Raw genomic sequence first — 27,681 nt, 5'->3', positions numbered from 1 at the left:
TCTACACAACATAAGAACATGTATATGTATCAGAAAATATTACAAAAGTTAAGAATTCTCTACTTTTCAATTTTGGCAAAATTTGGCTCAAGACCCTGTACTATTATAGTACAGAGACTTTGGCCCAATTTTGTTTAAAAGTTCATTCTTCATGACCATAGATGGCTACACATGTATATGTACATGTATACTACATCCATGAGGTATTTCTTACCTTTACTCTGAGAGTGGGAGGGGCAGGAGGAGGGAAAGCCACACTGTCAGGATGAGCCTGTTTGACAGCAACAAGATAACCACAGACCAGACCAATGAAACCATGAATCTTTAAAAAACTACAAAAAAGTATAATATAATACATGCACATCAATTTCTAGTTCAAATCTTCTCCCCCCCCCCCCCCCGAGGGCTGCCAAAATTAGGACCTTACATGTACATGTATGTTCCAGACCCCATATCTGCACGTGGGGCTCAAGCTAACATATATATTTTCAACTCAAAAACTTGTGCTCTCAAACTTTCTACATGTAACACTAGTGACTAGTCTAAATTTATAATGATACATTAAATTTGTCCTTATTTTCCTCCCTCCCTCCCTCCCTCTCTCTCTCTCTCTCCCTCTCTCTCTCTCTCTCTCTCTCTCTCTCTCCCCCCTCTCTCTCTCTCTCACAGTATCTGAATTGAACCAGAGCACACGTAGACAAGAAAACAAACCGTTGCCACAGAGACCATACTGACACACCCAACAAGACAAGAGAATATCTATTGAGATTTTAAAAATAAAATAAATTATAACAAACTCACTAGGTATCTCTTTAAACCCCAGAGGGGCTCCAGAAGTAACGAAAAACCCACCAAAGCAACGATATCAAGGAAAACCTAAAAAAATAAAAAATAGTAACAATATTATTATTATTGTCATACTAAAATGATGCTGTTTTCATAAAACACTGCAGTTAAAATAGTCCATAGCTTTGCATGAGGCGGAGCCAAACTAGAAATAAAAATAACAATAACAATAACTATTATTATTATTATCAAATTCTAATAAATAATAGTTTGATTATAATGAGTAATGAAATGCAAAAGGATAAATTAAATCTTACAAATGCACGTGATAATTAAGTATTCATTATTATTATTCAACTAATGATTTCATTAAAACCCAAAACTGGGATTCATTTCCCCCATCCCCTGCCATATAAATTAATTGAGCAAAATTATTATTATTATTGGTTGTTATTCTAATTAATGCTCACTCACAATCCAGGTGTCACTAGTAGGTTATCCTCAGCTCCTGGTATGTATCCAATCAAATACAATAGGGGGAACAAAGAGCAAAGGAGTTTAGGAACCACTGAGACCTTCCCAAACTGTTGTAAGGCACCCTAAAAAGCAAGAAATTTAATTCATTTTAAAAATTTAAATAAATTCAAAATATCTACTATTAGTAGGCCATTCCCTGTGTAAATAGAGCTTACCAATAGGCCAGCACGAAACCTTGCTTGCATAATAATAAGTTCAAAAATGAGAAATAAAAAGGAGACAATTTCTTGAGGGCGGAGCTAAAATTTATTGATTAACGCGTGGGTGTTGATTGATTGAGCCACACCTACCAGTGAAATCGGCACAAGTGGTGTGATGGCGATGAGCAAGGGAGCTCTGCTTTTTGGTCTCTTTCATTTGCTAGCTGCTCTCTCCATAGCCCACCTATACAGGACTAGTATTGGAAGCTTTGACGGAGAATGTAAGGCCAACACAACCTGTACCTCTCCAACGATTAAACTCATAGACTTGTTCTCCCCTTCCCTGCTACAACTGGAGCTATCCAGCTCTCTCCGCTGGATTGCAATAGCTGGAGCCCTCGTTTACACCTCATGGATCCTCTACAAGCTCTACCAAGCTCTCGTCGGAACTCCAGACATTGTCTTCAAGCCGGCGGAAAGAGACATAGGTTACCTCCAAACTCCCGGAAAGACAAAGAAAGAGATTGCTAACATGGTCCGGAGGAAGAGAGTAGTCGGTGACATTCCTCCTCCTTATCCTAACGGCTGGTACGAGGTGATGCGCTCCTCTGAACTCTCTCCGGGCTGCAGCAAGGCAATAAGCATGAACGGGTTGCACCTTGCAGTCTTTCGGAGCTCTGACGACAAGAAGCAAGTATTTGTGACGGACGCTTATTGCCCTCATCTTGGAGCTAATCTAGGTGTAGGCGGCCGTGTGTATGGAAACTGCATCGAGTGCCCGTTTCACGGCTGGCAGTTTGACGGTGAGACGGGCCAGTGTACCAGCGTACCGTACGCAGCAAAAGTTCCGAATTTTGTAAAAATAAAAGTGTGGCCGTCTAAAGAAGTGAACGGTCTTATTTTAGTTTGGTATGATGCGGAGGGCCGTGACCCATATTTTATGATACCAGAGTTACAAGAGATAAAGAAAGGACAATGGAAGTACCGTGGTCGCTCGGTCCATTACATTAACTGTCACTTGGAGGTATGCAGTAATTAATTATACTATGATTAATGCTAATTTTTGTGTAGGACATTTCAGAGAATGGTGCCGATGTTTCTCATCTTAAAGCAATTCATGAGACTGGCGTTCAAGCTGGCTGCCATACTGAATTTAGGAAATCAACATGGCTTGGACGCATCATAACACACGAATGGGAGGTAGGGAATAAGTAAATAGCTTTAAGTTTTTTAGAGACAAAAATTTCGTAATTATCCTTTTACTTACTAGTAATATTTGTAAGATATTATTTTTTTGAATAACATCTTTTATCTAAAATTTAATTGTCTCATTCTACTATGACTGCATACTCTAGATTGATGGTTGGTGATTTAATTAATGACTTCGTCAATTAAATCACCACTCTAGGAAAATTAATTATTTAAACTATTATAATTATTGTATTATTAGGTTAATTGGGAGGCTTGTCCTCCTCCAAGGACTCATGTTGGTCACATGGAGCTCAAACTCATCAATAAACTCTTTGGAAGATGGAGGATAAAGCCATTAGATTTCCATGTATCAGTCGATCAGGTTATAATAATAGTTTACATGTACTATTGCACTTCTGGTGAAGATGTCTTCTGATTTAATTATAATTGATGATTTGATGCTCCTGGGAAGTTTAAGCCAATGCTTTTTATGTACATGGTATAGGTCTAAAAACAGTGAAATCACTATATTTTACAATGACCTTAACAATGACCTTACGCTACATGTACTATTGCACTTCTGGTGAAGATGTCTTCTGATATAATTATAGTTGATGATTTGATGCTCCTGGGAAGTTTGAACCAATGCTTTTTATGTACATGGTATAGGTCTAAAAACAGTGAAATCACTATATTTTACAATGACCTTACGCTATGTACATGCATGTTTGTTGTAAAATATTAATGTCTCTGAGTTAAATTTTAATAGCAAAATTCAATGCTATCATGTATAATAGGTTGGTCCTGGTGTTGTTCTCCTCTATTTTAAGCATTTCATTGGAAAAGGGATATTCATACAGACCACTGTACCAGAGGAGCCATTACTGCAAAGATTTACGCACTACATATACTGTGATTGGTGGATACCAACTTTTATTGCAACATGGTTCTTGCTGAAAGGAGATGCAACTCAAGTTTGTTTTAGATAGATACTTTTATAATAGTGTTGTTTTAGTAAACGATGACTAAAACTAAAACCTATTATAGTGCCATACTAAAACAACACTATAAATTATAATGAGGATATTTTGTAATCACCCAAATCCCAATTGGTACAAGCCTATACAAAAGTACCTCTGAAATGAGGACACCTCTGTATTAAGGACAGGTAGTGTGGTCCCAATGGTGTCAATGTATTGTTTTTACACATGTCCTTCTCTTTACTAATAGATAGAGCGTGATGCCTTGGTTTGGGTTAATAAGCGATATGTAGGCACTCCATCATTGGTGAAGGAGGACCACTTGATATTGGCCCATCGTCGCTGGTTTCAGCAATTCTATACTGAGAATAGCGTCAAAATGAGCTTCAAGAATGATTCTGATTTGTCCTGGTAGCAAAATAATAATTAACATTATTTCACATCTTTCAATTCATCGCCATTTAATCTTGAATTTGTAGTGTTCACACAATTAGGAACTCTTTTATTTTTTCTTCAATTAATTTTGTAAAGATTCATACAATTAACAGTTGATTAGTTTTTTTGCTTCTTTTATAATAAAAAATAGTTTTCTCTATCTTTTTGGCTGACACTGAAGCGGCGGCAAATGTCCAGGAACTAGCCCCAGATCACCAGGCTTATAACTAGTACTATTAAAAAATAAAAATAATAAAAATTAATAATAATGTTCCATGAATTCCTTACATTCCTCCTATTTGGTTCTTGCTCCCTGTCCTACCATTAGGAGCTGCTTTTAGTAAATCCAGTAATGTCACTACTAGTGGGTCTCTATTTGTTTCATCCTCAGGGCTTGCCTGCAATATACACAGACACAGTATGAATTAGTGTAATATTTTATTTAGTCTGCAGTTCTAATACCATTAGGGTTGATTTGAGTGTGAAAGTAGCAGATTGGAGCAGCGCTTTAAGACTCTTCACTTCATCTTTAGTTTTCTCGTGAGCCTTATGAACTTCCTTTAGCTCTGCATCTAGTCCCTTCATGCTACTTTTGTATGCCTAGAAATACAGTATAAGCACATGTATAGTTAACTATATTGCAGTCAAGTTCTTTTCCTTACTTCTGCTTGCTGTGTGAGTGTCACTGTTGTAAACTGAGCTTGCTCCAGCTCATTTTTAAGTGCAAGTATCTCATCATGGCAGTCACTATGCTCACTTAGCACAGCTTCCTGCTCCTGTATCTTCTCACGAAGGATCTCCAGGAACTACAGCAAAAGGAAACAAGTTGTTTTTTTTCGTTTTTTAAATCTCAAACTCACTCTCTGGTTGGTAATATTCTTTCTTGTCACATCTCTCTCCGTTGCTTCCATTATTTCCATACGTCGGCACAGTTCTTTCTCCCTCTCCTTCAGTCTCTCATTCTCTTTCATTAGCTCCGTTGTCTTGTCTGACATTCGATGCAACTGGCGACCGATTGACATGTTTTCTTGTATAGTTCGTTTCGTTGTGTCGGCCATTTGTAAGTCCGAGACTTTACGAAACTCTGAAGCAACTGAGTTGACCTTTGACACCATTTCTTTCCGAAGCCTAATATAATGTAACAATAATTAAAGTACAAATTAATGCTATAAGCACTGTACCTGTCTTTGTCAAGGACAGCTTGTTTTTCTAATGAGTATATTTTCTCGTCAAATTCTTTCTTGAGCTCCTCAATCCTTTCCTGCTTGCTCTTCAGCTCAGATTCCAACCTAACCACATGCAAAGAGAGAGAAGAAAGATCAGCTTATACTACGTTTACACTACGGAACTGGGCCAAACCGTGCTGAGCCAAACTGAGCTGGTCCTGCTGTACTTACCATGCTGGCCTGGTTTGGCCCAGCTCACTTCAGCTCAGTTTGGTTACTATTTACACTATCAAATGAAACTGTGCTAGCCCACTTTAAACAAGGCTGACTCAGTTAAAGAAGCTAGTGTAAACACAGTATTAGATTACACAATTGGTATATTCAATGTAATAGAAGTAGCAGGGGCGTATCTAGGAATTGGAGAAGGGGGGTGCTGAGGGCGCGCGAAGCGCGCCGCGATTTTGGCCACATCCACTTTTACGGCGGTAAAACGGCTTTTTCCTGCATTTTCGACAATTACGGGTGGGGCCAAGATCATTTCAAGCATACTCAGTGGCGGATCTAGGGGGGTTCCATGGAACCCCCCCCTTTGGCAGAAGAAGTTGTCTTTTTGCAGTATCTTTGGATTCTTTGCAGTCAGTTTGCATCACTTTTCCTCCATTTTATTAGTTAGATCTACACCCAAATTTTAATTAAAATTAATGAGCTACACCTACTTAAGTGAAATGGAACTCCCCTTTTAATTTTTCTGGATCCGCCAGTGATACTGCTATGTTACTGGTACTTCTGATTGCTCCTTAAAGCACTGGAAACTGCTGAAATCATGATCAGGGGGCTAGATAACTTTGCTAAGAGGCTTGGTAGTGATGCAAGAGTCCAGGACTTCAGTAATTTTTTCTGAGCCCAGCCCTGAGGGGGGTGCTCAAGCCCCCTCAGCCCCCCCTTAAATACGCCTCTGAGTAGGTATTATTTTTCACTGAGATGCATGAAATTAAGAGCATTTATGTATTGTTATTTATAAGAACTGTTAATGTAGAGTACATGTACAAGTAGTACTCACTTCTCTTTGTTAACTTTAAATTCTTCTAGAGAGTCCAGTGTGGCATGCAGGACTGTATTTTCTGCTGTCAACTGATCAAGGCGGTCTTGAGCTTCCTCCCTAATAGCTGATATTTCACTCATCAATCGTTCTCTCTCGGTCTCCTTTTCATGTCTCAGTGCCACTAGCTGGTCATCAAGCTCAGCAAACTGCTCTGTCTGCTCCTGTATCTTCTTGTTTAGGAGTGCAATGATGTGCTCTTGGTCTTCTAATTGCTGTGTTAGTTTCTTCTGCAGTGTCTCGTTAGTGGTTTGGAGGTGGTCGCATTTCAATTGATATCTAGCTACTCTCTCCTCTAAGTCACGAATCTATGATTGAGAAAATGGCAGTCAGCATGCCGGGCTAATACAATTTTTTTTTTACTTGAATGAGATAGAACTCTTTTGACAATTCGCTCAAGGGCTCTTCTTCAATCTTGTTTGGAGGAGGAGGCTCTTTCTTGGCTCCCTTCTCCTTCCCTCCTTTCTTCTTCCCACCTTTCTTCTTGGGAGGCATCACCACTATCAGCTCTTAGCTGGTGAGTTGCTGCAATGTGGTAACTAGGCAACGCTACGTGGGCGTTAAATAACCACACCCACTTACGAGCCCCGCCTCTTTCCAAAATGAGAGCCTTTTACTTTAGTCTGGGCTTTGGAATTTTATTCGTCTTTTCTCTGACTCTATGGCTGATAGTAACTGGTAGAGGAGACTCCATTACTTCTTTAAGATGGGGAGTTGCAGTGGTTTTATCCTTGTCAGTCTCCCTGTATGGTGTACTGAGGAAATCACTGGACCCACCTGCTGGTCCAGTGGCTTTTATTGTAGGATACACTCTGACATTAGCCGACTCCTCTCTCTGTGCGTGCATGATTGCTTTCTTTCTCTCATCCTCGAGACTCACGAAATGGAGGAAAGGAGAGAAAGCTAAATTTGAGGCCAAGGAAGATGGAGGTATTGCAATAAAAATATTCATAGATTTAATTAAATTGCATAATAAATGTAGGGACTGCAAGGGATTGGATTCAAGTTTTATGCAATGGACTTGCTGCCTGCACAGCATCACTGTGTTTGCTATACATATCAAGAGAAGGAGGAGGGTTAGTCCTTGGTCCATTAATTATTAATGCTCCAGCAATCCTTCGTTTGGCTGGTCTTGGTGCCATCTCGTGCTGCTGTGGCGACACGTGGGCATCAGAGATTGGCTCTGTCCTAGGACTGAGACCCATACTGATTACAAATCTGAGACCAGTACCAAGAGGAACTAACGGTGGAGTCTCCATACCTGGTCTCCTAGCTAGTGGCAGTGGTGGATTATTCATGGGGACTGTGTATTATATAACTCAGGCTCTCTCAACTTATGAATACTCATCAGAGTCACAATCCACTCCACAGTGGATTGTGATACCATTAGGATTAATGGGAGGATTGTTTGGTTCACTAATAGACTCAGTTTTAGGTGCTACACTCCAGTATACCGGCTATGATGAGAATAAAGGAGTGATTATACACTGTCCAGGGGAGAAAGGGACCAAGCATATCTCTGGGTATAACATTTTGAGCAATAATGGAGTCAATCTAGTATCATCATGTCTCACTGCTATTTTGATCCCATTCATTGCAGTACTCCTAACTTAAGACCAGTATTATTATTATTATCATTATTATTATTCAATTGAATATATCTTTGATATTTTGTTCGCAAACATCAACTGGTGATTGACCAGTATTGTCTATTGCTGTGACGTTTGCTCCTGATTTGATTAGAAAGAGAGCAACATCGCGATGACCACATGATGTAGCTAAGAGAGAAAAAAAGGGAGAGCATGAACTTGATATATACATGTAGTTGCAAGTTAAAAATTGAAATAGCAAGAAATTCAATCAATAATGTATAGAAAAGTAACACCATATAAAACTGCTTACCATAATGAAGTGGAGTCTGTTCATCATTATCCTGTACAGAAAATCTTATAGTTAGCATAAATATACATGCTTGCATACTTTTGCTTGAACATCAGCTCCATTTTGAATAAGACATTCCACAATATCAATATAACCACGATCGCATGCCCAGTGTAGTGGCGTCATACCCTAATAATAAAACATTAAATTTTATCATTTCATTCATAGCATCTTTTTAAAAACTTGCACAGGACAATAAAATGGGATGTTTCAAAGTCAATAATTGGGGCGAGCATGAGCGAGACCCACACTAATCTGTCTAGGTCTATTTGCGTTACATCTTGTTTATGAACGGAAGAATACGAAAATTAAATTAGTATTCTATTATTGATAAATTTGAACCACGTGGGCAAAATTAATCTAGAGGGTGTGGTCAAAGAAGAGCAAGATGGCGGAAATTTTAACGTGACAAACTCAGATTGAGTTTCTAACAGTTAGATAAGAGAGAGGGGCTGTCTAAAGCATTTCTAAAGGCTGAAGAACTTAAAAGTAGTTTGATCTAAGACTCCTCTAGATTAGTCCTCTCATTGAAAAAATTAAAACTGTGAGAGAAGCTTGATTAGAAGTTTAGCTTGTCACAGTTCATTTTGGTCAGTGGTGTTAAATAGTGGGTTTGCTCTGTTCAGACCACGCCAGACTATGAGGATGGGGTCTGAATATGCATGCACGTTAAGAGCTGGATTGATTTTATTTCAGTAGTTTTATATCAAAAAGATGTTAATTGATGGAAGCTTGATTAAAAGTTTAGTTTGGCACATTTTTTTCAAAGTGACAGGATGGTTCATCCTTGTCTCTTTTACTGGATTATTTTGGCTGTGTTAGCTGGTGTGTTTGCTCTGTTCAGACCCCGGCCATGAGGCCGGGGTCTGAATATGCATGCAGGCTAAGAGCTGGATTTATTATAATTTTAATCTTCTTATCAAACAATGTGAATTGATGGCTCGCCCCCTCAATGTTTACATTCACCTAGTTATTTTTAAAATGAGTCTATAATGCATAGTATTTTATCAAAAATGATTTGAAGTGTTTCCAATCCAAATGGGATCTTTAAGTTGCTCTGAAATTTAGCCAAAGACCGGTGGTACAGGGTATTTTGTCATACATGTAAGTGACCAAAAAATTCTCCAGTTTTATGATGTATAATCTTATAATGCATAGAAAGTTTGAGCTGATTCCAATCAAAATTGGATTTTTTTATGGATTTTTAAAGTTGCTCAAAATGGGACCAAAGTCCCTGTACTATAGTACAGGGGTGTAGGCTGAATTTCACTAAAAATGAAAGGAAGAGAATTCTTCATTTTTATAATTTATTTTGATGCACATACATGGTCTCATGTTGTGTAGAAAGTTTGAGCTGATTTCGATCAAAACTGGATTATATACAAATTTTTAAAGTTGCTCAAAAATTGGGCAAAAGTCCCTGTACTATAGTACAGTGTCTTCGGCCGAATTTCACCGAAATTAAAAAGGAGAGAATTTTCTATTTTTATGATTTATTCTGATGCATATATATGGTCTTATGTTGTGTAGAGAGTTTGAACTGATTCTGATCAAATTTAGATTTTTTATGAATTTTTTAAAGTTGCTCAAAAATCACTTCAAAGTCCCTGTACTATATAGTAGGTATATTTCATTAAAAATAGCTCAGAAAGAATTCCCCACTTTTGCATATAAAAATTTTGTAATAGCAAATACTAATAATAATATATACTCCTACTTAATACTGTAATATAATAATGATGAAAAAGTATTAATACTTTTAATACAAAATTGATCCTACTCCTGGCTGCTGGTATACTTACATTCTCATCCTTAGTTTCTGTGCTCTCTCCATTAGCTATACACTCCTTTACTCTCTCTACATTGCCTTCAGTTGACCAATCAATAATCTTCTTCTGGAGTTCGGTTAGCTTGTCTTCTTCACCCTCCTTGACAGCCATTCTACTCACCACAGGGCCAGCTAGATTACTACGATTCCCACTTGAATGACTCTGCATGCAAAGTACATCAATTGCTTGCTTGAATCAATAAAGTATATTATTATTATTATTCACTTTCTCTTCATCTTTATCAGAGTCTCTCCATCTTGGATCTATCCCATCGACTAGTCTTACGTATTGTTCTTTAGCTTTGCTTGATGACAGAGTACCCAATTTATTCCATGCTTCCCTGAAAATAATAATAATAATATTAACAGAATTGTAATTATATAAAATATTGTAATTTTAATTATTTCAGTTTCACGTACCATTTAGCTTTACCAGTGAAATCAAAGAAACCTGGTTTTCTTGAAGTGCAGGGACCCTCAGTGGCCTAAGAAGATTCAAATAATTATCATTATATATAATAATTATTTTATTTTTTGTTCATTTGCACATTTCCATTATCATCAGTACTTGCTTATAGTATCCATACAGCTCTAGTCTCTGTTCATCACTTAGCTGGAGGTTTGTATTGCTCCTCATTCGCTCGGCCGCTCTCTGAAACAAGCAGTCAACATCTTCCACATCAATTTGTTCCACCATTGCTGCCTTGTGGCGGGAATTTCCCGGAGTTAAAAATTAATGATGCATTATGTGGGCGGGGCACGGCATACCATGGCAACTGTAACTTAGCAACAGTGACTTAGCAACTGTAACTTAGCAATTGTAACCAAGCAACAGTTACTTAGCAACTGTAACTTAGTAACAGTTACCTAGCAACTGTAACTTAGCAGCAGTAACTTGGCAACCGTAACCTAGCAACTTTGACTTAGCAACTGTAACCAAGCAACAGTAACCTAGCAACAGTAACTTGGCAACCGTAACCTGGCAACTTTAACTTAGCAACTGTAACCAAGCAACAGTAACCTAGCAACAGTAACTTGGCAACCATAACCTAGCAACTTTAACTTAGCAACTGTAACTTAGCAGCAGTAACCTAGCAACTGTAACTTAGCAACTGTAGGTAGGTGAGCACGCTGGACTTGGTTAATTACATAGCCAAGAATATGCTGTGCCATGCATGCAATTCATTATTGCTCATGCAAGTTCATGCTATCACATTGAAATGTTCATAAAATATTTAAGTTCATGCAAAAGTCCAAAAGTTCATGAAACATGAACTTTGCTCATGATCTTATCTTACACGCTAAAGACCACGCCTACCAATAATAATTATTACTAGTTATTAATAATTACACATTATTAAAATTAATGAATTTTGATCCCCTGTCTCAGTTATTAATTCATCTAGTCCCTCCTAAGTGGCACTTCTTTTATATCCACTCCATCAGCACTAATAATATTAATCCTAATCCCATCTCCAGTGTATATATCCCTTTCTGCTGCTGAAGTAAACACGTCAGTAACAAGCTGGACAGCTTTCTCAACGGAGAGCGGTTTTTTCTCCACACCAGTCTGATTCAACAGACCAATCTGGTTGTCTAACAATGGCTGGAGCATTGAAGAAGCTGATCCACCTGCTCTGTATACTTCTCTCTCATACGAACCAATGGGATCAAAACTAAAAACACATCCTTTACCTATAAAATTTTATAAGATTATCGTTCGAAATTTATTATAGTTTACCTTTAGAATCGAGGCCAGCGAGTATGTTGTATGTGTAATAGGGAAAGAAACGTCTTGTGTATAAAATGGTGGAGAGCAGTTGAGCTAATGACTCACAGCTGCAATGAAATAAAGGTAATAATATTGGTGTTAAAAATTGGAGATTCTACAGTTGCATTATTAGTCAGAATAAAACAAAATCGTGGGTTTTGTGATGGTGATTTACCACCAAATTAACGTTTTCCACACACCTCATTTTCTTCTGGTAAATATGATCATAAATCTGAGAGAGGAATGAAAAGAGAGTAGGTATGAAGATGCATGGGCATGTAATGTACTAATACCTTCAATTGTGCTTCAATGACCTTATTAAGTGTAGTGACATCACCTTGAAAACCACATGAACCAAGGACTACATTATCGCCACTAAAAACCATACGAGAGAATACGATTAGTACAAATTATACATTAACTTTACAGTTGGTAGGTCTTGGGGAAGTCACGTGAGTAAATTTGAAATCCTTCGCTGAGACGTGTGTCTGAAGCAATGACTGAGAAATCTTCACCAGAAACAGCTAGAACGGTTCTACAGGTATTTTTCATTTTAAAATGCTTGGTAATGATTTAATTAATGTTCCAACTCACCCTCCATTCCAGGAATATGGAGACCACTGGACTTCTACTGGTGCTCTGTAATCCTCCATTTTCCTTCATATGCATAGGCCACACTACAGCCCCGCCCTCTGATTTGCGCATGCGCAGTGTAAAATATTAGATTTTGCACCAAAATTAAAAGGAGTGGCTATTTTTGGGAAAAAGTTTGGCACTGACATTTGGCACAATGCCAGTGAGTTGTAAGAATAATTTTGTCCATGTTCTTGTATCATTGACTGCATTTGTTATGTATTGTGTCTTTCAATAGCTGTTCTATTCATTTTTTAAATCATTGGTGGGGAAAGAAGTCATTGTAGAACTAAAAAATGATTTGAGGTTAGCACAACCCTGTGAACATCTAGTATCACATGCTCATTTATTCTACTATAACTTCTATTATCTATTGTTGTTTTCAATGGTTATGTCTAATAATAATGAAAGTTTCTTTTGTTTGTATTAAGGAAATAACTATGTACTACATATCTAAGCAAAAATCAATGTTAAGGAGATAACAATGTTCATAAGTTTTATGGCAGATCCAGTAGAGAGTAGTTTAGAAACCACCCCTCAGGCGGAGAACAAGATGAAGTGTAGACTCCTTTTGAATGTTGTAGTCAGACAAAGTACGGCCATCTTCCAACTGCTTTCCAGCAAAGATAAGACGCTGTTGATCAGGTGGGATTCCTTCCTTGTCCTGGATCTTAGCCTTGACATTCTCAATGGTATCAGAAGGCTCAACTTCAAGAGTGATGGTCTTTCCGGTAAGTGTCTTTACGAAAATCTGCATTCCTCCCCTGAGGCGGAGAACAAGATGGAGTGTAGATTCCTTTTGGATGTTGTAATCGGAAAGAGTACGGCCATCTTCCAACTGCTTTCCGGCAAAGATAAGACGCTGCTGATCGGGTGGGATTCCTTCTTTGTCTTGGATTTTAGCTTTAACATTTTCAATAGTGTCAGAAGGCTCAACTTCAAGAGTGATGGTCTTTCCGGTAAGTGTCTTTACGAAAATCTGCATTCCTCCCCTGAGGCGGAGAACAAGATGAAGTGTAGACTCTTTTTGGATGTTGTAATCAGACAAAGTGCGGCCATCTTCAAGCTGCTTGCCAGCAAAGATAAGACGCTGCTGATCGGGTGGAATTCCTTCCTTGTCTTGAATCTTGGCTTTTACGTTTTCAATGGTATCGGAAGGCTCAACTTCAAGAGTAATGGTCTTTCCGGTCAAAGTCTTGACAAAGATTTGCATTCCTCCTCTGAGGCGGAGAACAAGATGGAGTGTGGATTCTTTCTGGATGTTGTAATCAGACAAAGTGCGGCCATCTTCAAGCTGCTTTCCGGCAAAGATAAGACGCTGCTGGTCGGGTGGGATTCCTTCCTTGTCCTGGATCTTAGCCTTGACGTTCTCAATAGTGTCAGAAGGCTCAACTTCAAGAGTGATGGTCTTTCCGGTAAGTGTCTTCACGAAGATTTGCATTCCTCCCCTGAGGCGGAGAACAAGATGAAGGGTAGACTCCTTCTGAATGTTGTAGTCGGAAAGAGTACGGCCATCTTCAAGTTGCTTGCCAGCGAAGATAAGACGCTGCTGGTCAGGTGGGATTCCTTCCTTGTCTTGGATCTTGGCCTTGACGTTCTCGATTGTGTCAGAAGGCTCAACTTCAAGGGTGATGGTCTTTCCGGTAAGTGTTTTCACGAAGATTTGCATCTTTTGTGGCTATGGAAGGCTATAACAATGAAGTAAGTTCAGGTAAGAAAAGAGAGGCTGTCTTCTTGAGGCGAGGCAGGCGATGAATGACGCTTTGGCGCCAGTTTTCCTTTTTATAACAACTAGGGGGTAGGGTCACGTGATTCTATTTTTAGTATCAGGTAAGCTGCACAATCACTTTGACCGTATTTTTCCTAGGCCTGTTTTCAAAATTACTGGGTACGTTAAAATAGAACAATGGCGATGTTATTTCCTTTATACATGCATCACTTGCACTGTCATTTTGATTACTTGTGTTCCCAAAATGAATACAATCAACACACACACACATTTCACATTCATGTCACCATTACTCATATCTTTCTCCTAATAGTATTCATGGGACACTGCATTCAGTGGATCAGGTTAGATTGATTAAATAAAAAGCCGTCAAGGCAACTTAGTAATTTTATTTCATTATTTTAGTATCTCAATATCAAACTGACTGATATTAGTATCCCAGATCCAGACAAGTATCCGCACATGGTAAAGTACTAATGTATTACTAATTAGCAATATCCTTTGTGTTACTATTTTGTGGTTACACGTAATGTCCCCATTGACCCAACCCAACAACTGTCTTCCCTAACAGGACATAACATAGTAGCTATTATCCGTTTGTGCATGTCTCTCTGTCTAATTATAGATCAGGCATGCCGAGCTGAGTCATAACAGAATCAGGTGACACACACCTGTCTGTGACTGGCTTCCTTGTATTAGTCAGAATGTAAACACTAATAATGATACAGACCACTGTCTCTCTTCCTTTGACACATGATATCACAACAATAGTGTACCATATTTACTGTCACAGTGCATCAATGCATTACCTACACTATATAAGTCAGTTTATATAGCACTTGTAACAGTGTACCTACACTACAGTGAGTGACTGATTAAATAGCACATAGATTAAATAGTCTATATAATAATAGTAACAGTTGTAATGATGTCACTTAACTGATACTATTTTTATTACAGCTCTCGGTCAAGAATTGTTTTATACGTGGGTCGGTGATACGGTACGTCCAGTTGCCAGCCGAAGAGGTGGACACCGGACTATTGCAAGACGCAACTCGTAAAGAGTTGGCACAAGGAAAACAGCAGCCGGCTGCTAGTGCAGGTAGTGCCGCCCCTGCAGTGACAACCACTTAATAACTAGCAATTATGTAATCAATCTACATTTATCATTATTATTATAGCTGGTGATTGTCAGTGATTTTGTTTAAAATTATGCTTATGTACATATAAAAAATTTTAGGCTGTAAAGTCACTAAGTTAAAATAGAAACATTTTCTATTATTATTGTTATTATTATTATTAGCATAAAATAGTTTCAAACGATAATATAAATTGATTAATATGTACATAGTCACTTGGTTCGTTGTCTTTGGGACGTTCCCTATTTCTTCTTTGACCCAGGAGGGTTAAGAGGGCTACCCATATCCTTACCTCTCAATTTCACTCCTAAAACATAAAAGACAAACATACATTTAGCAGCTGTACAATTAATACTGTTAATAGTTTTTTTAAATATACATTGCTTCAAAATATATAAGCAGGGTATTTATGCTGCAATGACCGCATGTATTGTGTTATGTGCTTATTTCTTACCTACTGCTCTTTCTAGTTTACCAATAATGGCTTGATTGGGTATGGCCCTACCGCTCTCATAGTCGTTAACAACTTGAGGCTTCTCGTTTATTTTCTAAGACAAAGTGAAAAACAAGTCCATAAGTGTAGTACTACAGAATATTCTAGAACAGTTGTACACACACTATTAACATGATAATTGATTTTTAAGGAAACAATCAACACTACACTACAGAGTTTTCCCAGTATATGTTCAAGTGATGGCGTAATGTTATGTGGCTAATATGCTTACTGTTGCTAAGTCTTTTTGAGTCATTCCTTTGGCTGTTCTTGCCTGCTGTAGAGTTCGACCAAAATCAAGTGTAACTCTCTCATCTAAAGTTAGGAAAATATGTCTAATAGTACCAAAAATATAAAAAATAACATTCCTGCATAATTCATAAACGACATTATGTGCATATACACATACCGGTAAATATACATTATGATTACGCATCAGTACATGTAGTATAATCAAACTAAGGTATTATTATTATTATATATGCACACTTACGTTTCAGTTCTTCAGTCTCCCTGTCCAGTTTAGCCGTGTCTTTAGCTGCAACCTTCTGCTTGTTAGTAGCAGCAGTAACTGTGCAGAAAGTTAACATTAATTATTAATAAATTTATAACTACATTTTTTGGTTGTATCTACTTCCTCTCCTTTCCTGAAAGCTTGGCTTACAGCCTAATTAATTTATTATTTATCAAATAGACACCACTGCTGTACCTTTTCAGACTTGCTTTCAGCTGCTTTTGGAGTTTTCTTCCTCAAATATGTCACATCATCCCAGCCAGCTTCAGCCATCTTGTTTGATTCCAAATAAAGCGCAGCAGGTAAGATGGCTGACAATAAATAAGACATTTTATTTATCTTTAATTTTTAACAGAAATATAATTCAGAAACCATCAAATATGCCACTCAGGCTTTTCAACCGATCACTTTTACAATGGAGATATTATATCTATCATAAAATCGCCTTTTATAAAGGATTTAGCAGAATTAACACTTCACTGTTCATCAGGCCATCATTAGCAACCAATTATCTCCCAAGCAGACGATTCTGCGAGTCATCAAATGCTGGCAGTGTTACTAAGAGTAGGGTCGGCTCACTTAAACCAAGACTGCAGCTACTATATACTTGTAATGTGTGCCAGACCCGATCTACCAAGCAGTTTTCAAAGCAGGCTTATGATAGCGGAGTGGTCATTGTGAGGTGCCCATCTTGTAAAAGCCTTCATCTTATAGCTGATAATCTGGGTTGGTTTGGAGATCAGAAACAGTACGTACATGTATTTTATGTTGCATGAAATGACATTGCTATTAATTTTATAGGAATATAGAAACAATATTGGCTGAAAAAGGTGAAGTTGTGAAAAGAATGACTGAAGAAAATAAGGACACTTTTGAACTGACTCTAGAAGAGATTGCTGGAAAGGAAATTTTCTGAAAATAAGATTAATTGGTTGTGTAAATTAATTTAATTTGTTGTGAAAAAAGATAAAGCATTACCCACGTTGTTGCACGTGTGTAAAGTGGGAGTGGCTGATTAGATTACACAGGTGGGCGTAGCCTCAAGAAATGGTGAGAAGACTATTTTTGCTACATTATTTTCCGTTTTATATTTCACAGGGGACTCCAGTAAAAGATGTAGAGTTGCCAGATAGGCCAGAGCTACAGGAATTATTGTTAGAAAAACACGCATCATACATTGAAACTTTTGAAAAGAATAAAGATGACCTTGTGAGACAATCTGTTCATCATCATTAATATTAATTTTTATTTATGAATAGGATTATTGCATGACCGAGTTTTTGCGTGTTAGTGGAATCTACTGGTGCCTTACAGCAATGGATCTTATTGGTCAATTGGATCGTATGAATAAAACAGAGATTTTAGATTACGTGATGAGCTGCTTTGACAAAGATACGGGTGGTTTTAGACCAGCAGTGAACCACGACCCACACTTACTGTACACCTTGAGCGCTGTACAGGTAATAATAACATTTTTAGTTGTGTGTACTAAAATGTCTCACTAATTTCAGCTATTTTCCTTTAATTATATAAATGATGTTAAACGTGAATAATTTATGCATTACTTTAAAGATTCCTTACTAAATTCATTTGTTGTAATTAATAGATATTAATACTATATGATTCAGTGTCTCTGATTGATAAAGACAGAATAGTTTCATTTGTTAGTAAACTCCAGCAACCTGACGGCTCTTTTGTTGGGGATAGATGGGGTAAGCCCCTGTAATCAAGAGAATATGAATGAAATAATTTTGTAGGCGAAGTTGATACCAGATTTTCATTCTGTGCACTAGCAACTCTCAGTCTTCTGGTACGAAAAATATTATAACATTAAAATAATTATATTATTATTGTTATCTCAAGGGTCGTCTTGATGCTGTTGATATTGAGAAGTCAGTTCAGTTTATATCATCATGTATGAATTTCGATGGAGGATTCGGTGTCATACCAGGTTCTGAATCACACGCTGGTCAGGTGAGACGGGTCGAGATTACGCCATATTTTACGGGTGTGGTATCTCTACATGCAGGTATATTGTTGTGTAGGGTCACTAGCAATTTGTAAAAGATTAGATGTTATCAATGCGGACCAGTTAGGCTGGTGGCTGTGTGAGCGACAGCTTCCTTCTGGGGGATTAAACGGTCAGTAAATTTTTAGCATAACACTCTGTAAATTTTTAGTATACTACCTTGTATGAGACTATAAAGTTCTACATCAAAGTTAATTCATCAAAACCTCAAGAATATTCAATGTAGAAATATGCATATTATTTTATTTTTTAGGTCGTCCTGAGAAATTACCTGATGTCTGTTACTCCTGGTGGGTTCTGGCATCTCTTAGTATCATTGGTAGGATACACTGGATTGATAAGGTTAGCTTCATAATGTTGTACAGTGTAGCTTCAATGTACCTTCTCATTGGAGGAGAGACTCACTCAGTTCATAATGGCAACTCAAGATGATGAAACAGGAGGATTCTCTGATAGACCAGGAGACATGGTAAAAAAATTGAAAATTTAATTTAATTTTAAATTAAAATTTGATTTAATTTTGGTAAAAGAAAGTATTAGACAAAGACGACTTTATTTTTCTTTTTTAAAGGTTGATCCTTTTCATACCTTATTTGGATTGGCTGGTCTCTCATTGCTAGGCAATAGACAGATCAAAGGAGTCAATCTGATTTTCTGTCTACCACAAAATGTTATCGAAAGACTTGAACTAGACTATGAACTACTTAAAGAATAATTACTGAATTGATTAATAATAATAATAATTTTTAATAAATTTAATCTGCATACAAAAAATTAAATTGCAATAATAAAATAAATTAGTGACAATTAATATCATAGATAAATTTACAATAATTAATTATTATTAATCAATTAATTATTAATTAATTAATGCACTTATTTCCTCAACAGTTTGAGGTGTCCCTTTGTTCAGTACTTGAGGTCCATGAGAAGTAATGAGGACATCATCTTCAATTCTTACAGCAGCTCCAAGAAACCTAAAATAATAAAAATAATACTAACATTCCACATGAGGCATAAAGACATTCACGTGCATCAGAAAATGTAATAAAAATCTGGGATGATTTTGAAGCCAATATTCAGAAAAACCATGGGCTATAGCCTTGGGTATTTTTCAGATTTTGGCTCATTTTTTTAAAATGGCGGTAACTTTAAAAATTGAAGCCGGAATCAGCTCAAACTTGCAACACAGCATAAGTACATCAATACCTATCAGAAAATGCAATAAAAATTTGGGGGTAATTTCAGAGCCATTTTTTGGAAAAAACCATGGGCTAAAGCCTTGGGTATTTTTCAGATTTGGTTCATTTTTTAAAATGGCGGTAACTTGAAAAATTGAAGTTGGAATCAGCTCAAACTTGCTACACAGCATAAGTACATCAATACCTATCAGAAAATGCAATAAAAATTTGGGGTGATTTCAGAGCCATTTTTCAGAAAAAACCATGGGCTATAGCCTTGGGTATTTTTCAGAATTTTTGGCATTTTCTTAAAATAGCCGTAACTTGAAAAATTAAAGCTGGAATCAGTTCAAACTTTCTACTTAGCTTAGGGACATCAATATGCATCAGAAAATGTAATAAAAATTTGGGGTGATTTTGGAGCCATTTTTCAGAAAAAATCATGGGCTATAGCCTTGGGTACTTTTCAGAATTTTGGCATTTTCTTAAAATGGTGATAACTTGAAAAATTGAAGTCGGAACCAGCTCAAACTTTCTACATAGCTTAAGGACATCAATATGCATCAGAAAATGTAATAAAAATTTGGAGTGATTTTGGAGCCATTTTTCAGAAAAAAAACCATGGGCTACAGCCTTGGGTATTTTTCAAAATTTTGGCATTTCTTAAAATGGCTGTAACTTGAAAAATTAAAGTTGGAATCAGCTCAAACTTTCTACACAGCATAAGTACATCAATATGTATCAGAAAATGCAATAAAAATTTGGGGTAATTTCAGAGCCATTTTCTCACTCTTTAGCTTTGATGTGGTTTTGAATGGGGAAGTCCCTCCTAACGTAGACACCTGGTTCTACAGTAATTACCATATGAGGCTGAAGAACCACGTTATGAGACAGAAGGGGCGTGTCATGTATGTCCATTCCTAAATAATGCCCAATATCGTGAGGATACAAACCATTGAGTGCCTGGCAAAATTTTAAAATAATTTATTAAAAATATGAAAGGGATAGATTGTAAAATTTTGATACATACTTGAATTAAATCTGGTCCATCTAGATCAGTAGGCAAAATATCTAATTCTAAATATGAATGATTGGTATAGCATTCACTTTTCAATTCTTCTTGTAGCAACTCTTTTGAGACTGAGTGAATGTAATTTAGTGTTACACCAACTTGACAACACTGTAATATCAAAAACAATACACAAATAAAAATGGAGTAATTGTATTTAAATATAACTGTAATATATAATGTGATTATAACCTCATTCCTAATATCAACAACAAATTTGACAACAATACATGTATTAGAGCAATGGGGCAATAAGAATAACAGTAACTAACTTTAATACAAGCTTCTTTCACTCTCAGAACAGCTTCATAAAGGTCTCTCTGTGCAGCTGTAAACCTTCCATTGACAGGCCAAGTACGTGTAATATCACTAACATACCCACAATACTCAACACCTCCATCTAATAATACTATAACTCTCCTTCACTACCAGTGGAAGAGAGAGGGAGAGGAGGGAAAGATGGAGGAAGAGAAAGGGGAAAGGAAGATAGAGGTGATGGAGATAGAGTGTCAAAAAAGAGAAAGTAAAAATTAGCTCTCAAGGAGATTAAATTAAGGCAAAGTACCGTACAGTGGAAAATTTAGGAGGGAGTTAAATTTGATGTTTTGATAGCCATTCACCAAAATTAAAATCTGCCATTTTGAGCCATTAGGTGCCTGCTCAATGGCACATGACCACAAATTTGCCAAATTAAAATTTGCCAAATTAAAATTCACCAATCGCTAGAATTTAGCAATTCGCCAAATTAAGTCCTTCCACTATATGGTATGCATGTGAAGCTAAAGATGCTCACTTTAATTTGAGTTCATTTGTAGTGTAGTGAATATGACAGGCTCTCTCTCCACCTGCTACTACAGGTACAAATGCTAATCTTTGCCCTCCATTCATTCGGCAGTAGTGCTCAAAGTGTGACTCCAATTGATACTCATACATACCTGGGACTGTCAGTGACATCACCTGTATTAAATAATAATAATAATAATAATAATGATGATAAATAATAATAATAATAATAATAATTGTAACTCAATCCACTGTAGCTTAACTCCTCTGTGTATGACAGTGGATGGTCTGTTGGGCCCAGAGACAAACACCTTTTTAAAGTGTATGGCTGACAAACTGTCTATCAAGTGGGATCAACCATACAGCACAGTCATTTACTGGATACGCACTAGACTTTCATTTGCTTTATTAAGGGCCACCAATCTATGTGTGAGAGGCACCAGAACTAAGATTCGCACCATTAATCTGGAGGATGGAGCGGGGATTACTATCTATCCTCACTAGTAAACATTAAACTTATCAAACCTCACTATTGACTTATTTCATTTTATTTTATTAATATTATGTTCTACCTTATCTTGCTATATTTTCTTGTCCACCTTATTCTGTTATATTTCTTGTTATGAATAATAATAATAATAATAATAATAATAATAATAGGGGTAGGAACAGGGGGAGCAGGAGGGGCTTAAGCCCCCCCAACTTTCATTGAAGGGGGGCTTAGCCCCTCCCAACTTTAAGTGATATACATGTATTACTATTATCAACACTATAGACTTTAGTTTAGGTAATCCTTATAAATGTATGTGTGCATATTGTGTGATGATTCGTTTTATAAAACTATTAATACACTAGCTTAGCTTCTAAGAACATGCACTCTTATTTTTTTCAGAAATACACAAGGCTCTACTTCTTCATTTAACAACTTCATTAACATCAGCTTCAGCTGAGCGTAGATTTTCGACATTAAGGAGATATAAAAACTATTTGCGCTCCACAATGTCACAAGAGCGTCTTAATCATGTAGTTATTTTGCATACACACAAAGAATTTACAGACGATTTACACATTGAGGACATTGCAAAGAAATTTGTTACATTTAATGAGCATAGACGCCAGTATTTTGGACAATATTAATTCTGTACATGCTATGTATTAATGATCAATTGTTAAATCATGCTCCTATGATTGTAAATAAATAATACCTTAGCCCCCCCAACTTTTAGTTTGTTCCTACCCCTATGATAATAATAATAATAATAACAGTCCACCAGAGGGCCAGTGCCCCTCTTCCTGTTCCTCCCGTCGTCATTCTCCTACATCCGATAATTATCTCAGAGTTGCTGTTACTCGGAAACTGGAAGAGGGGGACCTCAGAGGTGCTATCCGGTTAGCCTCCTCTGACTCATCCATCGCTGAGTCTGGAGAAGACACTTACCGGGCCCTCCTGGACAAACATCCCCCTTCTCCTCCCGATTACTCCCCCCTTCTCCTGTGGATCCCACTCCATCCCCGGTTTCTGAACTTGAGGTTGCGAGGGCCATCAGTTCTTTTCCCTTAGGCTCCGCTGGTGGCCCTGATGGCCTTCGCCCCCAACACCTTAAGGATATGTTGTCTGCATTCCCTCCTGAATCTCCCCATTCTCCGTTCCTCACTGTTTTGGCTGCCTTTTCGTCCCTTGTTTTAGAGGGCCATACCCCTCCTGTGGTCCGCCACTTCTTTTTTGGTGCTCGCCTCATTGCCTTGAACAAGCGTGGTGGTGGTGTGAGACCAATCGCTGTCGGTTGTGTTCTCAGGAGGTTGGTAGCCAAAATTGCCTGTTTTAGGGTATCTGAGGATATGTCTAGCTATTTTTCTCCTTTGCAGCTGGGCTTTGGGGTTAAAGGAGGTGTGGAGGCTGCTGTCCATGCTGGGCGTAATTTTCTCAACCACCTTTCTTCTGAAGAGGCTGTTGCTAAGCTGGATTTTCGCAACGCTTTTAACACCGTGAGGAGGGACTGTATGTTACGGGCTACTTTGGATGTCTGGCCCTCAATTTTCCCTATGGTATTTTCAGCTTACTCTGCATCTTCCTCCCTTTTCTGGGAAGATCGTGTTCTGAACTCCTCCGAAGGTGTTCAACAGGGGGACCCTTTGGGCCCCCTACTTTTCTGTATTGTTCTACACCGTTTTCTCGTCCCCCTCCAATCTTCATTACGTATAGCTTACCTGGATGACATTACTTTGGGTGGCTCAGTTGCTGATTTGAGCTGTGACATCTCTGCTCTTAAGAAAGCTGAGTCAATAGGTCTAGTTTTGAATCCCCACAAGAGTGAGATTGTTTCTAATTGTCCCGACAGTATCACATCGCTACACTCAGCTCTCCCTGGTGCAATGGTGACTCAACCATGCTCCGCTTCTTTGCTAGGTTCTCCCATTGGTGATTCCTCCAGCATCACCTTAGCCATAGATGAAAAAATTTATGCTCTTCGTCGTTTGGGGAAACGTCTCCCCCTTTTTCATCTACATGACTCTCTACTCCTCCTGCGTTACTCCTTCTCCATTCCTTGTCTCATTTTTCTACTCCGTTCTTCTCCGGCATTCCTCTCTGCCTCCCTTAAAACTTATGATAATGTCTTGTGTTCCCTGTTAAGTGAGGTCCTGAATGTATCTGTTGACATCTCTGACTCATCCTGGACCCAAGCCTCATTGCCAATCAGGCTGGGTGGTTTGGGGGTTCGGTCAGCAGAGCAGCTTGCACCCTCCTGCTATTTGTCCTCGGCTGCTGCCTCTGCTCCTCTCGTTCACCTCATTCTGTCCAGCACTAATATTGCTCCTTCTCTGCCTTACCGGGCTGAGGCCTTGGCTTGTTGGTCTAAACCATTCCCATCTCTAACCCCCCCCCCCAGCTGATGATAAGGAATCCAGCCAGTTTGCATGGGATAGACCTCAGGTGGACGCTACTTTTGATAATTTGCTCTCGAATTTGCTTGAGTCTGTGTCGAATGATGTTGATCGTGCTAGGCTCATCGCTGTTTCAGCTGATGAGTCTGGTGCCTGGTTACAGTGTCTGCCTATTTCCTCCCTTGGTCTCCGTCTGGATGATATGTCTGTTAGGATTTGTGTTGCTCTGAGATTAGGACTCCCACTCTGTGCTCCTCACACATGTCGTCACTGTGGGGCCACCATTGACTCATTGGGACTTCATGGGCTCTCCTGTAAGAAGGGTAGGATGCGTTTCCACCGTCATGCAGCCATCAACGATGTCCTCCATCGAGCTCTCTCTTCCGCGGGAATTCCTTCTTGTCTGGAGCCATCTGGCCTTTCTAGGTCTGATGGTAAAAGGCCTGATGGTCTTACCCTTGTTCCTTGGGAACGTGGAAAGCCTCTGGTTTGGGACGCTACAGTCCCTGACACTCTAGCTCCCTCATACCGTTCTGTGGCAGTTTCTAATTCAGGTGCTGTTGCTGCTCTAGCAGAATCCAAGAAGACCTCCAAGTACAGCACTCTCCCATCTTTATACTCTTTTGTCCCTGTGGCCATTGAGTCATTTGGTGCCCTTGGTCCTTTGTCTAGGTCATTCATCAAGTCCTTGGGTCGTAAGATTCGTTTTTATTCAGGGGATGTGAATGCTGGTCAATATTTAATGCAATGCTTATCAGTTGCCATTCAACGAGGTAACGCAGCCCTCATCACTGATGCCTTGCATTCAGGCTCTTTGTCTTTGTCTCCGTTCTGACTTGTTATTGTTATTATCATTATTGTTATTGTTATTATTATTTATTTATTTATTTTATTTTATTTTTTATTTATTCATTTAATTCTTTTTGTTATTATTATTATCATTATTATTATTATTATTAAATTGTATTTTAATTATTAATTATTATTATTATTACAATTATTATTATTATTATTATTATTATTTTGTATTTACTTGTTTTTGTATGTGTTTATCATAAATCACTTTGTTAATTATTTTGTGTTTAAATTAATAATAACAGTAATAATACTAATTCATTTCTCCTCATTGTGTTTGTTTATTAGGTTTTGTTCTTTTCATAGTTGTTATTGCTTTCATTGTTTCATTGACCTAGTTGTTTTGTTGCTCTCCCTTTCTGTTTTTTTAAATTAAACAAAATGGTAGATATTGGCAGATATTCACTGCAACTGCCAAACACTAATGCTAACTGTAGTGATCGAACTCATGGCATCACATCTCATAATTTCTGAACAAAATCAAATTCTAAGGCACTAACTAACAGTTAATTATTGCTGAGCAGCTGTGTATGCACATAGTTATTTTTCATTTTCTTCCTCCCCATCAGTTTATTCAGTTACTGGTAATCATGGTGTGTGTGTAGTGTATGGATAATAAATTCCTAAGTTAGTGGGTGTGGCAATGAATTCAATTAACTATCAGTCTATCACAACTTTCACAAGACAATGTCTTCGTTATCGTTAGTAGTCTGGCCCCACCAGACTACTTCGTTAGAGACCCAGTGTTGGGCTGCTTTTAGAGATGGCAAACATGATGAAGCTGTTTCCTTACTACCATTAGTGAAGGAACCAAATAAAATCAAAAGAACTTATGGCCTAATATGGAAGAACACTAGTCTACTTCATTTGTCTTTAAGGCATGGCTGGTTAGAAGTTACAAAAGATCTCATCACTAAATATCACTGTGATCCACATGAATGTGATGATGGAGCTCAGGCTTGTCTTTATTGGGCTGCAGAAGGTAATCATGTTGATACAATGAGATATCTCATTGATGTGTGTCACTGTGATCCAATGGCTACTAACAACAAGGGCGAAACTGTTCTTCACTGTGCCATTGATCACATTGATATTGTAAAGTATCTCATCAATGAGAAACACTGTGATCCAATGACTGTTAACGATGAGGGGCAGACACCTCTTCACATTGCTGCTTATTACAGTAATTCTGCAGTTCTTGAATATTTACTATCAACTGGTAAATGTGATCCGTTGGCTAAAGACTACAAGGGAAGAACACCATTACAACTAGCTAAACACAACTGGTTTAGTGAGGTGGCTCACAGTTCAAAACTCATGCAGTACAGTACTCTTCCTATCTTTAACAAGTTTGGTGATATAAAATTATCTCATCCAATTGATTCTTATGTTAACGTCCTCTTTGTGGGTAATCCTGGTGCTGGTAAAAGCACTTTTAGTCATGTCATCAATGACACAGCTACTGGTTCTTTTGTTCTTGGTTCCTTTAGAAATGTTGGAGGGGTAGTGCCCTGTACTGCTGGCATCATTCCTTATAAAATACAACATATGGAACTGGGTAACATCATTCTTCATGATTTTGCTGGTCATTCAGAATACTACTCCAGTCACAGTGCTGTCATTGAGAATCTGTTACAAGGTTCTGGTGGTGTGTTCCTGATAGTAGTCAATATATTGGAGAAGGAAGCAGTCAAACAGCTTCATCAATGGCTATCAGTTGTGAGAAATGAAGCACAGAAAGCTCTTAATCAATGCTATGCTATTGTAATAGTCAGTCATGTGGATAAGATAAGTAATCCTGTTGAGAGGAGGAGAAAGAAAGAAATAAAGGAGGTTATTATAAGGGAAAGGTGTGATAGTGTCTTCTTAGATTGTCGTAAGCTTGGTGGGAGTGATGTGGATTTCTTCTTTAAAATGTTGTCTAGTGCCTGTGAGTCCATTCGTAGTACAAGTGGGAGGAATTTGAGTCTTTACTGTCACATGATGTATGGTCTACTGGAGGAAAGGAAAGAGAATATACTGACCCTCTCTGATGTAATGTCTGCTGGTGAGGACAATGATAATTACTTTATACCAGATAATAGGGAAGATGTCTTGGATGTTCTTCATTTGTTGCACTCAACTGGTTTGATCAGTGTTCTTAAAAGTGAAGACAAGGTATGGGTTGTTGTGAATAAGGGTATACTACTAACTGAGGTAAACGGGATTCTCTTTGCTCCCAAGACATTTAAAGAACACATTAAAATTGCTAGCAATACTGGTATTGTTAGTGTGTCTGGTCTGACTAGACTCTTCCCTAAATATGATCCTGACATGTTGATCTGTTTCCTAAAGAACATGGAACTCTGTCAAGAAATGAATCCATATTTTCTAAAAATGACAAACTTAATAGAAGGAGACAGTGCCTCAGAGACTCAAAGAAGAGGAGAAAGGTTGTTGTTCTTTCCATGTCTTTTGTCTACTGATAGACCTGATGAGATGACTAGTCAAGTGTACCAG

At 37.9% G+C, this 27,681-nt stretch overlaps 12 protein-coding genes and 1 long non-coding RNA gene across 13 annotated transcripts in view; 6 read left to right on the top strand and 7 right to left on the bottom strand.

Moving 5' to 3' along the window:
- LOC109581364 (transmembrane protein 115-like) overlaps positions 1-1,566 on the bottom strand; it is a 4,091-nt gene extending 2,525 nt beyond the window's left edge. Inside the window, exons 1-6 of the mRNA XM_019995422.1 lie at positions 1,479-1,566; positions 1,261-1,385; positions 922-991; positions 802-876; positions 668-759; positions 215-332 (exon numbers count right to left, since the gene is read on the bottom strand). Of these exons, the coding sequence (XP_019850981.1) occupies positions 215-332; positions 668-759; positions 802-876; positions 922-991; positions 1,261-1,385; positions 1,479-1,508 (510 nt within the window). The 5' untranslated portion in view covers positions 1,509-1,566. The remainder of the gene's footprint in view (positions 1-214; positions 333-667; positions 760-801; positions 877-921; positions 992-1,260; positions 1,386-1,478) is intronic.
- Positions 1,567-1,607: 41 nt separating this feature from the next.
- Positions 1,608-4,251, top strand: LOC100634894 (cholesterol 7-desaturase-like). The gene is made up of 5 exons (XM_003385889.3): positions 1,608-2,487; positions 2,535-2,663; positions 2,914-3,036; positions 3,452-3,628; positions 3,885-4,251. Exons 1-5 carry the CDS (start codon positions 1,639-1,641, stop codon positions 4,047-4,049), a joined length of 1,443 nt encoding a protein of 480 aa, XP_003385937.1. The 5' UTR covers positions 1,608-1,638; the 3' UTR covers positions 4,050-4,251.
- On the bottom strand, positions 4,111-6,890 carry LOC100634771 (cilia- and flagella-associated protein 157-like). Its single transcript, XM_003385888.3, has 8 exons — positions 6,698-6,890; positions 6,296-6,642; positions 5,251-5,358; positions 4,930-5,197; positions 4,732-4,875; positions 4,532-4,669; positions 4,358-4,467; positions 4,111-4,302 (listed from the first exon to the last, which is right to left on the bottom strand). The coding sequence occupies exons 1-8, from the start codon at positions 6,827-6,829 to the stop codon at positions 4,227-4,229; spliced, it is 1,323 nt and encodes a 440-aa protein (XP_003385936.1). The 5' UTR covers positions 6,830-6,890; the 3' UTR covers positions 4,111-4,226.
- Positions 6,891-6,925: 35 nt separating this feature from the next.
- LOC100634645 (transmembrane protein 19-like) lies at positions 6,926-8,022 on the top strand. The gene is made up of 2 exons (XM_003385887.3): positions 6,926-7,264; positions 7,317-8,022. The coding sequence occupies exons 1-2, from the start codon at positions 6,937-6,939 to the stop codon at positions 7,946-7,948; spliced, it is 960 nt and encodes a 319-aa protein (XP_003385935.1). The 5' UTR covers positions 6,926-6,936; the 3' UTR covers positions 7,949-8,022.
- Positions 7,957-10,836, bottom strand: LOC100634520 (acyl-CoA-binding domain-containing protein 1-like). Its single transcript, XM_003385886.3, has 7 exons — positions 10,672-10,836; positions 10,524-10,588; positions 10,330-10,444; positions 10,078-10,266; positions 8,315-8,404; positions 8,237-8,267; positions 7,957-8,112 (listed from the first exon to the last, which is right to left on the bottom strand). Exons 1-7 carry the CDS (start codon positions 10,798-10,800, stop codon positions 7,982-7,984), a joined length of 750 nt encoding a protein of 249 aa, XP_003385934.1. The 5' UTR covers positions 10,801-10,836; the 3' UTR covers positions 7,957-7,981.
- A 490-nt stretch (positions 10,837-11,326) lies between these two features.
- On the bottom strand, positions 11,327-12,576 carry LOC100636911 (proteasome subunit beta type-1-B-like). The gene is made up of 6 exons (XM_003385905.3): positions 12,469-12,576; positions 12,302-12,409; positions 12,168-12,249; positions 12,075-12,106; positions 11,845-11,942; positions 11,327-11,798 (listed from the first exon to the last, which is right to left on the bottom strand). Exons 1-6 carry the CDS (start codon positions 12,525-12,527, stop codon positions 11,506-11,508), a joined length of 672 nt encoding a protein of 223 aa, XP_003385953.1. The 5' UTR covers positions 12,528-12,576; the 3' UTR covers positions 11,327-11,505.
- A 1-nt stretch (position 12,577) lies between these two features.
- On the top strand, positions 12,578-15,568 carry LOC100636659 (U6 snRNA-associated Sm-like protein LSm2). The gene is made up of 5 exons (XM_003385903.3): positions 12,578-12,670; positions 12,746-12,813; positions 14,550-14,580; positions 14,642-14,701; positions 15,197-15,568. The coding sequence occupies exons 1-5, from the start codon at positions 12,665-12,667 to the stop codon at positions 15,368-15,370; spliced, it is 339 nt and encodes a 112-aa protein (XP_003385951.1). The 5' UTR covers positions 12,578-12,664; the 3' UTR covers positions 15,371-15,568.
- On the bottom strand, positions 12,881-14,269 carry LOC100636532 (polyubiquitin-B). Its single transcript, XM_003385902.3, has one exon. The coding sequence runs from the start codon at positions 14,174-14,176 to the stop codon at positions 13,031-13,033; it is 1,146 nt and encodes a 381-aa protein (XP_003385950.1). The 5' UTR covers positions 14,177-14,269; the 3' UTR covers positions 12,881-13,030.
- Positions 15,508-16,676, bottom strand: LOC100636407 (endothelial differentiation-related factor 1-like). Its single transcript, XM_003385901.3, has 6 exons — positions 16,578-16,676; positions 16,484-16,535; positions 16,362-16,439; positions 16,101-16,183; positions 15,830-15,923; positions 15,508-15,682 (listed from the first exon to the last, which is right to left on the bottom strand). Exons 1-6 carry the CDS (start codon positions 16,653-16,655, stop codon positions 15,618-15,620), a joined length of 450 nt encoding a protein of 149 aa, XP_003385949.1. The 5' UTR covers positions 16,656-16,676; the 3' UTR covers positions 15,508-15,617.
- LOC100634393 (DNL-type zinc finger protein-like) lies at positions 16,605-17,359 on the top strand. The gene is made up of 3 exons (XM_003385885.3): positions 16,605-16,684; positions 16,738-17,130; positions 17,184-17,359. Exons 2-3 carry the CDS (start codon positions 16,763-16,765, stop codon positions 17,296-17,298), a joined length of 483 nt encoding a protein of 160 aa, XP_003385933.1. The 5' UTR covers positions 16,605-16,684; positions 16,738-16,762; the 3' UTR covers positions 17,299-17,359.
- Positions 17,360-17,390: 31 nt separating this feature from the next.
- Positions 17,391-19,143, top strand: LOC100634271 (geranylgeranyl transferase type-2 subunit beta-like). The gene is made up of 10 exons (XM_019995421.1): positions 17,391-17,432; positions 17,481-17,591; positions 17,642-17,842; positions 17,989-18,094; positions 18,140-18,192; positions 18,246-18,356; positions 18,412-18,523; positions 18,665-18,753; positions 18,806-18,880; positions 18,983-19,143. Exons 1-10 carry the CDS (start codon positions 17,430-17,432, stop codon positions 19,124-19,126), a joined length of 1,005 nt encoding a protein of 334 aa, XP_019850980.1. The 5' UTR covers positions 17,391-17,429; the 3' UTR covers positions 19,127-19,143.
- Positions 19,144-21,073: 1,930 nt separating this feature from the next.
- Positions 21,074-22,095, bottom strand: LOC109581363 (uncharacterized). Its single transcript, XR_002184599.1, has 3 exons — positions 22,017-22,095; positions 21,455-21,618; positions 21,074-21,086 (listed from the first exon to the last, which is right to left on the bottom strand). It is a non-coding gene; the product is annotated as an uncharacterized LOC109581363 (long non-coding RNA).
- Positions 22,096-24,584: 2,489 nt separating this feature from the next.
- Positions 24,585-25,174, top strand: LOC109581361 (uncharacterized). The gene is made up of 2 exons (XM_019995419.1): positions 24,585-24,921; positions 25,000-25,174. The coding sequence occupies exons 1-2, from the start codon at positions 24,656-24,658 to the stop codon at positions 25,160-25,162; spliced, it is 429 nt and encodes a 142-aa protein (XP_019850978.1). The 5' UTR covers positions 24,585-24,655; the 3' UTR covers positions 25,163-25,174.
- Positions 25,175-27,681: the final 2,507 nt, after the last annotated feature.

This window comes from Amphimedon queenslandica, unplaced genomic scaffold (genome assembly GCF_000090795.2).
Source record: "Amphimedon queenslandica unplaced genomic scaffold, v1.1 AMPQUscaffold_13445, whole genome shotgun sequence".
In the NCBI taxonomy this organism is placed as follows: Eukaryota; Metazoa; Porifera; class Demospongiae; order Haplosclerida; family Niphatidae; genus Amphimedon; species Amphimedon queenslandica.
This window is presented reverse-complemented; position numbering and strand designations above follow the sequence as displayed.